Source organism: Myodes glareolus, chromosome 1 (genome assembly GCF_982192425.1).
Source record: "Myodes glareolus chromosome 1, mMyoGla1.1, whole genome shotgun sequence".
Lineage (NCBI taxonomy): Eukaryota > Metazoa > Chordata > Mammalia > Rodentia > Cricetidae > Myodes > Myodes glareolus.
In genome coordinates this window covers 90,831,456-90,844,046 of record NC_142026.1, presented here as the reverse complement: position 1 = coordinate 90,844,046, position 12,591 = coordinate 90,831,456, and the positions used below count along the sequence as shown (strand labels likewise).

At 46.6% G+C, this 12,591-nt stretch overlaps 1 protein-coding gene across 7 annotated transcripts in view; it reads left to right on the top strand.

Moving 5' to 3' along the window:
* The window catches only part of Fyn (FYN proto-oncogene, Src family tyrosine kinase), a 202,159-nt gene that overhangs the window by 162,115 nt on the left and 27,453 nt on the right, over positions 1–12,591 (top strand). For 6 of the 7 annotated variants that reach the window (XM_085690452.2, XM_085690442.2, XM_087910837.1 and 3 more), the window contains 7 exons: positions 809–907; positions 3,039–3,142; positions 4,114–4,263; positions 6,734–6,898; positions 9,743–9,922; positions 11,420–11,496; positions 11,597–11,750. In XM_085690452.2, the coding sequence (XP_085546578.1) occupies positions 809–907; positions 3,039–3,142; positions 4,114–4,263; positions 6,734–6,898; positions 9,743–9,922; positions 11,420–11,496; positions 11,597–11,750 (929 nt within the window). Of the gene's footprint in view, positions 1–808; positions 908–3,038; positions 3,143–4,113; positions 4,264–6,733; positions 6,899–7,274; positions 7,431–9,742; positions 9,923–11,419; positions 11,497–11,596; positions 11,751–12,591 lie in introns of all 7 variants that reach the window. The other variant, XM_085690450.2, reaches the window with a different exon arrangement.

The window sequence follows — 12,591 nt, the reverse complement described above, 5'->3', positions numbered from 1 at the left end:
TGTACAGTGACTTTATACTGAGTGTTGAAAGTCTCCCCCACCCTCCACCACACCTCCAGCCCCACCCCCACCCCACACCCGGAGCACTTAGCTCTTGTACCTCAGAGTTTGCTGCCCTCTGCGTTTTCCTGCCCCTGCCATCCTGCAATTCACGGACCCACCCTTCCTCAGATTCAGGCAGGCCGAAGCTGTGAATGTTGATAGAATAACCCCCAACTGAAAGTCTCTGAGGAAAGCCTGCCTTATGATGTTCTTGATCATTCTGCCTGCAGAAAGCATGCCTTCCCTCTTTCTTAAGAGCAGGCAAGATGGATACCCTAAGCATGCATGCGGCCCTCCGTGTGCTTCCTGACAGGCTTCCCTCCCCCAAACAATCCACAGTTTTCCCAGGGTGAGCTGGGGCTGCTGTCTGTGCTCCCCCACACATCTCATTCAAGTTTGCCTCCCACCCAGAGAACTGCTTTTCCTGCAAGTGCACCCTCCCAGGAGCCCCACAGGAGAAAGTGTGTGTTTGGTTTAGAATCTCCAGCCTTGAGGATGACCTTGAACTTCCCGAGGCTAGGTAGATATTACCGGCTGAGCTGCATAATTTCACCAGAAGGCAAAAGGCGGCCCCAGCTTCAACTCATGGTAATCTGGGTTATAAGCCATTTGGTCTTCTTAGGGCCTATGTTAGCTTGCAGAAGGGGAGCAAGTCTGCAGAAATTGCAAGGCAGAAGGGTTAACTGCTGCATCAAGTCTGACTGCAGAGTGCTGCGCTGAGTGAACCGGATGACGCAGTCACGTCTCTGCTCTTGTTCCTTTGCAGGGAAGGAGACTGGTGGGAAGCCCGCTCCTTGACAACGGGGGAAACTGGTTACATTCCGAGCAATTATGTGGCTCCAGTGGACTCTATCCAGGCAGAAGAGTATGTTGGTGTTGTTTTCTCTAACTACCTGCTTTTAAAAGTTAATTGTCACAATAAAATGCCAGCGACATGGCACAGGAGAGTGAAGATATTTATCCCTGATTGTGGCTTGAGAGAATATAATGCTGCTATGTTGTTCTGATGCCTCTGGAATACACTGTTATTAGCTTCATATTTTCCTTTAAGCCCGTCCATGTTCTTATTTAGAAGCTTTGTACGAGTACCCTAAGTGAAAACCCAATAACTTGCTCTAGATTAAAAACTAACGTGATGAAACTCCACTGCAGCGTGCATTATTGAGAGCCCACAGTGAGCCTGCAGTCTGCTCCCTGGGCACTGAGGAGGCAAATCATTACTAAAGATTAAGCTAGGAGTCTTCTCCCTGATAATCAGAAATATCGAGAGTCCTGAAAAGACACCTTTTGACCCCAGGTAAAAATATTTCACATACAGCAAGTCCCACAACTTGGAAAATACTACAGTTTCAAATGATGTTTTCCTGTGAGGTCTTGGTTGTTTTCACGGAGACAGCCATTGGCTAGCCATTAGCTGGCCTCACTCTCCCACTGGAGACAGTTTAGGAACCATAGTGGGGGACGTCGGAGTTCTCAAAAGGTGAGTGACTGAGCACTGCTCCTTCTACCAAAGCCACTTGGAGGACTCTGGCAAGAGGAAAGGGACATTGATGTCCCAAGCTCAGGAACTTGGCCTCTGCCTCAGCCCTTGGCTTACTGCATATTTAAGTCATAGTTACAACAATAAGGATTCCTAATATTTGGGGTTTTTTTTAAAGATGAGGATAGTTCTTTTTTAAATAAGCCATATGGTTTTTATACATGCAGTTAATTAGCATTACGTTAAAGTGTTACTTAGATAATAATCCATTGTTCTCCAAGCCCCCCTTCACCACTGTTGTTATTGACACAAGGCAGGAAAGACATTGCTCATAGGTAATTGCTGTCATAGCCTTCACATCGACTATTGCTACACTGGGACTGTGGAAAATGCTGGCCTTCTCGAGTCACTGGAGAGCTAGGGTGGTGGGGTTTATCTTCCGTGAGAGTCTGATTCTCGGAAGAACTCAGTGAGCTTGCTAGCTGCATTCAGGTGTGACGGGTTCATTTTTTCATGTATGTTTTCATGGTTAAATATCCTAAAATTTGTTCCTAAACAGAGATTCTAGTGGAAGGCTCCAGAATTCTTCCTTGGGCTCTCGGTGCGTGTCACTGTTAGCCAAGCCAGTGCTGAAATGTGAACCAGTTGCCAGGCTGGGTTAGGGCTCGACAGTGCAGGTGGGAGACAGAAGACACATAGGATCCCAAGGTGACTCGGGAAGCTTCCTGCCCTGACACAAAAGAGCCATCAGTTTGTTACAAGGGAATGGTAAAATGTCTACCCCACCAGCTTATTTTTCCGGACATGCTCGTTAACTGTGCACAGGTCTCAGATGTGCAGTGAGCTGTCCCTACAGCTGTGTCAGGAGAGGCCCTGCTGCAGATCACAGGCCAGGTGTAGGTAAACGCTTGTTGATAATTTGAGCCCTCACACCTGCTGGGTGAACTGAGACAATGAAAATGGGCTTCCAAGGACAGCTGTCCTCTCAGACCAGGGTTAGAGCTGGCTTCCTTTCTGCAGAATTCTCATAGGTAGCGCTTGAGTAGAAATATCATCCAGCCTTCTGCTTTATCCATCCTAAGTGAGTCTCTCTTAAAAAAAAACAATGCTTGATTAATGAGCTGTCTCCATACTAGGGCCTGGTATTTCCCAGGAGTTGTAATTATGCTCAGAAATCAAGGGTCTCCTAGCTGAGCTGTGGGAGCCTCTCCTGCAGTTGGCATTTCAGGCGAGGTAGCAGGTTTCTCTCTCTGGGCGTGAGGTGGCACTTTCCACACAGGTAAATGCCTGCCGTCCTAGAGGAAAGGAAAACAACTCACAATTCAAATCTGATTTTTTTTTTTAAGAATGAAAGAGATGGAGAGAGAATAGAATCAGGGATAGATTGAAAAAGAACCAAATGAAACTAGAAAAAAAAACAGTTGGGACAACATTCAGGGAGAAGGAATTTGTGGAGGACAAGCGACTTTGCTCAGTCGCAGGTGGCCTTATTTTCTCTCCTCCTTCTCCTTCAAAGGTGGTACTTTGGAAAACTTGGCCGAAAAGATGCCGAGAGACAGCTCCTGTCCTTTGGAAACCCAAGAGGTACCTTTCTTATCCGCGAGAGCGAAACCACCAAAGGTAAGATAAGGAGAGGACAGGGCAAAGCTGCCTTGTCTTTCAAATCTGCGGCTTCGTCTTTGGGTGGGAAGGCTTGACTGTAATACACATGGTCTCAGCTGGCACAGGCCCTCCTGGCCTAGTGCAGTCCTGCTCTGTAGTTCTCCTGAAGACTCTGAGCTGCAGACGAGGAGACTCCAGAAGCACAGGCCAGACAGCATCCCTGCCTCAGCCTCAGGTCTTGTTAGGGTCCCAGTGACTCTACAGGGAGGTTGCTTTGCTTACTTTCCCCTCCTCCATTTTGTCAACCAACGGAGGACTTCATTCCTCTTCCCTTTGTTTCATAACTCATTAGAGCCCACAGGTGGAGGTCGGTCAACGCTGCAGACAGTGGTTGGTCTCAGGCTCCCTGTGCCGTACACGGGCAGCCTCTCCCAGTGAAGTGTCGGCCCACAGAATTCTGGAGCTCCTTTTAGAGGAGCACCGTGCCATTTCTTTGTGCCCACCTCTGTTCTCCATCATCTCTGCCCCCACCATCCCTGTCTCGACCCCTCAACCATCCCCGACTCTCAGAAACCAGGAGACAAGCTCACCTGGAGTCTCCATACTTGATCTTGCCCAGTGTGATTTGTGCCAGGCTGTGTTAGCTGACAAAGAAACTGAAAGGAAACTTTAGAAAAATAACTGGGAAGTTTTAGTTCCAAGAGCAAAGTCATTTTGTTGCCAATGTCTTCTGACATTGGCTGGACAGCGAGATTTGTCTTTGTGTGTTACTGGGTGGAGATGGTGTGTGTGTGTGTGTGTGTGTGTGTGTGTGTGTGTATGTGTGGTATGTATGTGGTGTGTGTGCTCTCTCGTGCATGTGTGCAAGCATCTGTGTACATGCATGTATGTGTGTCCTTTTGATAATTATTAGAATAGTCAAATAAATGAGACCTACAGAGTGTCAATCAAGGCTGATTGACACTGCTAATGCTTTGCGTGTTTGCCAGGTGCCTACTCACTTTCCATCCGGGATTGGGATGATATGAAAGGAGACCATGTCAAACATTATAAAATTCGCAAACTTGACAATGGTGGATACTATATCACAACCCGGGCCCAGTTTGAAACCCTCCAGCAGCTTGTGCAGCATTACTCAGGTAACCTTAATTCTAACTACCCTCAGCACTTGGAGATAAAAGGGGTGGGCGGGCCGAGGGGTGGGCGGGCCCGGAGCTGGCAAGGGAGGAGGAGGAGGTCCCTTCCTGTGCACACCCCTGAAGGCAGGCTTGAACCAGTGCCTCCATTGCTGGTCTACCACAGAGAAGTTCCCCCAAGTAGAAAGCAGTGGTTTAAATCTTAAAAGTTGGTTTTGTCTTTATTTGCATCATAAAAGTCCTTGCAAGTTCTTTCCCTGTTGCTTTTTGTAAAGTCCTGCTGAACCCTGGAAGGAGAAGGAGGAAGGGGTTGCCCCCGGGCAGGCTTGCAGGGAACACTTGCCCTGCAGTGGGCTTGCACACACATCCCTGCATTTCATGATGCTCTGTCTGCAGGACTCAGTGTCCCGAGTGCTGCTTCCTACCCAGGCTTCCGTGTGTGCAGCCACGGCTCTTCTGTGACTGCTGCTGTGACTTTTTTATTTTCCTTCTTGAGACAGGGTGTCTCTGTGCAGGCCTGGCAGCCTCCAACTCAGAGCTCCACCTGCCTCTGCCTCCCACTGCTGAGATTAAAGGTGTGCGCCACTCACCACACCCAGCTGCTGTGATGACTTTAAGATTAGACTGTCTTCACACCAAATGATATCATTCTTTTGTTCTTGGCAGTTTAATTGTTGGATATATGCATACACAAATGCATTTCATTTAACTGTGTAACTTTATGTGCAGTTGTTTAATGTGCTGTGCTTGCTTTCCTTGGTTAACAAGTGTGCCCCACTATACAATGCATGCATACCTGACCTCCTCCTTTATTTATTTATTTATTGCTTTTGTTTTGAAATAAGGTCTCACCTGTAGCCCAGGGTATTCCCCAAGGTGACCTTTCAGAGTTACAGCAATCCTCCTGTGTCAGCATCCTGAATGTTGGGATTACAGATAGGAGCCACACCCACTTTTTTTTTTTTACCCCACTATTAAAAAGTATTTGTGCTATCTTTAGCACAAAAAAAAAAAATGTAGTCTTTTAAAAATAACAATAAGAAATTCCTATGAATTGATTCTGGTCATTGATGAGCCATTGAAAAAATTAACAGTACCTGAGTAACCAATGATTCGGGCATCAGCTCTCGCGCTCTATGTGGATTCTAATGAAATATTGAGAGAAATGGAGCAGAAAATCTCCCTGAGCTTCAGAGATATACACAAAACGCCTGCGTGTTTTAAGGATTTTTCAAATGCTGAAATATATTTCATTACAGGCAAACATCAGCAGGGTCCCCAGGGTTTGAATCATTTGAAAACAGTGTGCTGGAAAGGGCACCTTAATGATATCATAAAGCTGGACGAGAGAGCAGATATGAAGAACAATAGACGTTTTTTAATCTCAGGGAAAGAAATCTATCTCGAGTTAGATTTGTTTTTATATTGGCTTTTCCTCCTTCCTCTCTCTCTTGCACGTAGGATGCCTCTGAAATTCTGACACATAAATAATATCCTGCCTAAACATCTCAGAACCAGATTCCATCAAAAGAAAAGTGAAAAGTAAGCTAGGAGTCCCAGAGAAGAGGCAGCCAAGTTCGTGTGTTGGATCTGAGGGGCTTCACGGGACATGAAGGGCTCTGCCCACCTCTCAGCCCAGGCTCTGTGCCGCTTCCATCCGTCCAGAGTGCTTACTCTTTGTTGACACTTAGTCGCTCTCCCTGCTAGGTTCTCAGAGGTATATCCTTTCAAAAGGAAGGAGGAAAAAGACTCAGCTTCCCTGTAACCTGAGCAGTAGCTGCTGTCTTCCTAGTCTTTCATGTTGTTGAGTTTCTGTGAGTGCTAATTTCTATTTCTTTGAATCCAGACTCCTAAATTATACATAGGAAGCTGTTTAAAAAGTGGTGTCCTTGTTTTTGTTTTTAGTGGAAAATTGCCCCGAAAAGCACTACAAACGCACAGGACTGATAGAACACAATCGGAAGGACAAAGCAGTCCCTGAAGAAAATGCGCCATGCTGTGCCCACTGCCAGGCCTGCTCTTGAGGCTCTTTCTAACAGACCAGAGTTCTGTGGAAGCCTCCTAGGCTAAAGTCACATTTTAAACACATTAGTACTGGGAAGATACCTTTGACCCTTAGGCCATCTAGATGTCCAAAGGAAAAGGGACAGTCACATGTTTTACTTTTTATGTATGCACTTTTTGAAATTCAGGGCATTTTCAGAATTCCGGAATATGTATGCTAGTCCATTAGACAGAAGTGCACTGCACCTGTGTATGTGGAGCTTGCCCGGGGATCCGGGGGGCGGGGGTGGATTGGGGGGGAACCTGGACCACATCTGAAGTGCCCTCGTCCACTCCAGCGAATGTTTGCTTGTGTTTGTCACATCCTCTGTGGCCTGCGCCGCGCCCGCCGACACCGCGCTGCCCACCTGTGCACACTGTTGTTACATGTTCTGCTCTTCTCTCCCTCGCCGCCGCCCTGCTCCTTCAGAGAGAGCCGCAGGTCTCTGCTGCCGCCTAGTAGTCCCCTGTCACAAAGGGATGCCACGGCTTACCGATCTGTCTGTCAAAACCAAAGATGTCTGGGAAATCCCTCGAGAATCCCTGCAGTTGATCAAGAGACTGGGAAATGGGCAGTTTGGGGAAGTATGGATGGGTATGCTGAGACTCAATTACTCTTTGATTAGCTTCCCCGTTTGGGAAATCCCAAACATCAAAGATGGAAGGTGAAAATAAAGGTATCTTTCATGAGCAGGGAGACAATCTTCAATTGAATTGAAAATACTCAATTTTCATTTTAAAAAATTTGGAATTTCTCCAAAAGATAGGACTGAGCCAGAGTGACAGATGGCTGGGGTTGTGCTCTAGCTGGTGGAAAGGCTGTTCCCGCCTGCGTAGAGTGTACCCCTTAGTGCCAGCTGCCGATGCTGCCGAGTGCTGGCCTCAGGGCGGTCACCTTCCATCTTTCCTAGTGCATGCATGATTATGGATTATAAGGACTGTGTTTTCTTTATTAATTCCCTTTCCTGTAGAGAAAGCTGATGGTTTGTGTTTTAACTTAACTGTGATTTCATCAAGTTGTACCCCACAAACTTCTGGATTGGCTAAAGATGCTTGGGAAGTTGCACGTGGCTCGTTGTGTCTGGAGAAGAAGCTGGGGCAGGGGTGTTTCGCTGAAGTGTGGCTTGGTAAGGCAGAGGGCCCATTCTGTTTTGGCAACATCTCAAAGCCAGTGAAAAGGACAGTTTTGAACAGAGACGTGTATGTGACCATTGGGACAAAAGCCCCTTAACCTGTGTGACTAGATGGGCCTCGAGCCCGGGTTTGCCGACTGTGGCGGCACCTTGCTGTGTTCGTCTGTCCTATTTCATGTGGTTCATTAAGCACCTGCAAACCGGACGCCAGCACGCTGGGAATGTGGTACTTTCTCGCCCTGTGAAATGGGACGGTAAGATGCTGGGGGTGGAGTGATAGACTAAGGTCGCGGGCTTTCTACATGCCAGGCCTGGGTCTAAACCCTTCCTGGATGAGTAAGCATAAACATGGGGCCTGTTCAACACCTCTGAGCCTCAGTTCCTCATCTGTAAACCTGGAGTCATAGCTGCTTCATTTGATTGTTGTGAGGATTTTATCAGGCGTGTTTAAAATCCCTTGTAGATCTTTGATTCATGAACACCTTTCTTCATTTGTTTGTCAGTAATGCCAACGGCACTGGCCCTTGAGATGGCAATTCTTATCCTCCGGGTCAGCTGCAGCTTTGCTTACAGACAATCCATAGACTTAGATACCTCCCAAAAGCATCTGTCCATCAAATGATAACAAAGTGTTGGAATCTCCCTTCCTTGGAGCCTAAGGGTATAAACAGTACATGTGTTCTTCAGATATGATCCACAGGAAGAGAGTTGACGTAATCAAACACTTGAAGTACATCAGGTCCCATGCAGACTCGGAAACAGATGCACACATGAACTATAGAAGTAGACAGCCAAGCACGTATATGTATTATCAATTATACATATTATAATAGTGATCACATCAATGTGCCCATCCCCGTCTAGACTTTATCTCAAGGGTTATAAAATCTGCTTATACAACTTGTATCTCATTATCTACCCAACTTATAATTGAAGTTGTTAAGTCTTGAGGAATTTCATCAGATCACACAATCAGGAAGAATTGCATTCTATAAGAATTTTATCTTCAAACTTTTCAAACTGTCAACTTTAAATCATCATTACACAAAGCACCAAGGTGTTGTTTCCCATAGAGCGGAAGAGTTGGGATAGAAGCCTAGACAGTTACCCAAGCTGCTAAGAGAAGAAGACCACACTGTGCTTGAATTGGAAACCGTTAGCAGTTAAATCATGGAGGCCATTTAAAAGTTGTCAAAGTTCCCATTTACACTGGGTGGCGGATATTTTCTGAGATAATTGAACCCCTAAGCCACTGGCTCTTTCATAGGTTTTCCCCCCTGTAGGATGCATATTGTAATTGTATGTTTCAACAGAATAATAAATGTTTCAATATACAGGCTCCTTAGATCTGAAAGTCAAATTACATTGAGTCAGTCTTGGTTTGCACCCACATTTTCTTTCAGATTGTAAGCAATATAATCTGAATTAGCAGATTTTTATTTTCCCTTTATAAAATTATTCTTCAAAGTCGTCAGTTAAAAATGGAATAAGCCAGAATTTTGTCTTTTTATTTGAGAACCAAAAGAGAATGAAAAGCTAGTCCATTCCTGTATTTTACAGATGAGCTAACTGATGGTGACCATAAGCCAGGCCTCGCCTTTGGGTTAACTAGATTTTTTAAAGAAGTATTTAAACACTGTGTTTAAATGCTTCTCTCTCACTGCTGATTTTGCAGTCCACCTGCTAGAAGCCATTGTTCTTTGGGCTGACTCTCCAGAAGCCTGGGGAATTTACCTTACCTGGGGAAGTATGGGCAAGGAGACAGTGTGTTCCTTGCCTGTGCTTGTGGGCACATTTAGCATGATGGCTGAAGGACTCTGTCAGGTGACTCATCCAGTGCAGACAGTTGAAAGCCTAAAACCGATTTCCCAGCATCCTCGGTGTGTGGCCATATTTCTATGGGAGCACACCCTCTATGATGGAATTTAATCTAACTTCTTCCAGACTTTTCCTGGTATCTAGGGGACAGCTACTGGATACCCAGGCCAATTCTGAATGCTAGACTTTCACCACTGAAATAAGAGCCCAAAGCTTTGTGGTGTAAATGCACAGTTATATGGATGAGCCATAAAAAGAGCGATGTCTATCTAATGAGAAAAGTTAGTGAATTATAAAGACTATAAGTAAACTCATTTTTTTCTGTTGAAATACATGACAGAGTCCTTTGTGATTGTCTTTGCTTGTAAAAACCATTTAAGGTTTTTAAACCTAAAAGTCTAATTTTATGCACATAGTTGCTGATCAAAATTATTTTTCCCATGAAAAGAGTATCCTTGGATTGACTTCCTGTTGTGGGCTCTTTGTAGGTACCTGGAATGGAAACACAAAAGTAGCCATAAAGACTCTTAAGCCGGGCACAATGTCTCCGGAGTCCTTCCTGGAGGAAGCGCAGATCATGAAGAAGCTGAAGCACGACAAGCTGGTGCAGCTCTATGCCGTTGTGTCTGAGGAGCCCATTTACATCGTCACAGAATACATGAATAAAGGTTGGCCAGCGCTCTCAGCCTCCTTCCTCGCGCTGGCTTGCAGGTTGCAGGGACTGTTGAGAGAGAGCCACGGGGCTGCCCGTTTACTCAGCCCCCAGTCTCTACTTGGACCGGGGATTCCCATCAGGAGGTGCCGACCGTGCTCACTCGGGATAACACTTAGGAAAGGGGGAGCTTTGAGTCTGCCCCAAGGGTCTTGAGAAGCACAGTGCCTTTTGCCTGTTACTCATCAAGAGTGTTCTTCCTCATAAGTAAAACATCCATTTTATACCGCAGCTAATGTAGAGGGCTACAAAACCTGCTGCCATTTTGAATCAGTGGCTTCTGTTAAATTTTCCTTTTTAGGGCTAAATAATCAATAGCAGATGGTTGCTGGGTTAGTTCAGGCTCCACATCAACATCTTTCCCCCAGTTTTCTCTTTAAATGTCAGGTGAAGAAATGACATGCAGTCATTCCCCGCCCCCCGAACATTCGTGCGTTGGTGCACACGTGTGCATGTGTACATCATTATAATCAGACCAGCATTGTTGGGGATGAAGCCAGAGAGCACTTTGTTTTGGAAAAATAAATGAGCCAAACAAGAAACAGCCTTAAAAGGCCGCGCATTGTGCATTAGGAGACACTAGTGTAGTTTTTCTTTTCTACATACTTTCTCTTAAAATATAATTGGAATTTTTTTTCCTGGCAGATTGTTTGCCCTTTGGATCCAGGGTTATTTTGTAAATAGCTTTGTGATTAAAGCATTAAAAAACCAAAACCACTGACGACCATCATGTGCCCCCAGCTCCTGCAGATGATTATCTCTGTCTGGGTGTCAGCTCTGGGCCTCCTCAGGCAGCTCACAAGCATGGCTCTGAAGCCCTGGCTGTTTGTCTCAGATATCTGAGCGGAGGTTCGGCTGCCTGTGATCTAATTAGGAAGCTCTCTGCCCCACATTTCTCAGACACTACATTCTCACCTTAAAACCTGAAAAGAAGTCAGTGATTCTAAAACTTCCTTATACTGAGTCACCTTGAGGGCCCAGGGAACCGCAGGTGCCGAGACTTGACTCCAGAGTTCCTGCTGCAGATGGAGCCTGAGGATAGGCTCTCCCAGCTAACTCCCTGGCAACACTGTGCTACTGGTCCAGCCGTGCCTCCTCAGTGTGCTCCCCTGGGCGGTCTGTGTCCACATCGCTCTCCTGTGCAGGGAAGACTGGGGTATGAGAGGATGGTTCGATTCTTCACAGACTCCTCCCGTGACCGAAAAGGAGATGCTGTTCTCCTGTTACCAAACTCTGTCTTTAGAAACAAAATAATTGCTGTTTATTTTCAGATGCTAACACTTACTACTTAAAACCTGGAGTTTGTTTCTTTGTTTTTATACAAACCTTTCTTTTTCTGTTGATGGCCTTGTCCCATCCAACTACCTTTTACTTACACTAAGGAAGTCAAGTGCAACCCGCAAGGAATTTTTGCCTTTCTGCATAAACTAAAATTGCTCTGTTTCATTCATAGGGAGTTTGCTTGATTTCTTAAAAGACGGTGAAGGGAGAGCTCTGAAATTGCCAAATCTTGTCGACATGGCAGCACAGGTGGGTCATGGGGTGCCTTGATTCAGACCGCGCTGTATGGGCATGGACACGTGAGGGGTTGTGGTGTAATAGCTGTACCCCTTTCCCTGCATTTCCACAGGTTGCCGCCGGGATGGCTTACATCGAGCGCATGAATTATATCCACAGAGATCTGCGATCAGCAAACATTCTGGTGGGGAATGGACTCATTTGCAAGATTGCTGACTTCGGGTTGGCTCGCTTGATTGAAGACAATGAGTACACAGCAAGACAAGGTGGGCGCGCCCGTGACAAAGGCGTGATTGCGTCTTTGCTCTGCACCGCCCTTCCTCTCACCTTCATTTCCTCCGGCTGCCCTTTTCTTCCCTTCTGGTCTGGCAGGAGTATGGCAGTTCTCAGGTGGGGGACTAGTGGACCGTAGATGGGTGCAGCACTGGTTGGTGAGCGGGTGTCTATGCCCACGGTACACCCACCTGCCTTGGAAGTATCTGATCCCCTTGATCAGAGCGCTCTGGTTTTGGAGAAAGAGGAGTCTGGGAGGCCAGGTTCTAGATCGTTCCCAGTCAGTCATGTCCCAGCAGAGAGCAAGTAACGCTCCAAGGAGAGCCTTTAATCGCCGTCTTTTACCGTGGAACAGGCAGGTTTTCAGAGTCCGAGAGCGCTATGACGCCTGAGGGCTAATGTCAGGGCAGCAAAGGCTTAAGTTTTGCAAGGCAGCAGGAGGAGGGAGCATCCCACTGAGGGCACCTCCTCGTAGGGAGCCTGCAGAGGCCCATGGATTCCAATCCTGACCTCACTCTGCAGGCCAGCCTGAGCAGAGCAAAGCGTGAAGGGGAAAGAGATGGTCTGGAGGAACTGGACGGTGGAGTTCCTTGAAAAGCCCTGCTTGCTTTCTTTGTCCGCCTCCACCCAGCCCTGCAAAAATTCATGGACAGTCTTTGTGTAAAGCACACCGAACCCAAAGCTTCCCCACCCGGGTGACTGTGAGTTAGTAGAGCTGCAGACGCAAGGACAGAATTCTTGAGGGTGGTTTCCACCTTGCTGATTGCTTGCATGTCCAGGTGTGGGACTAAGTGAGGAGCTAGCAACTGCAACGGCTTCCGTGCATTTGATGCC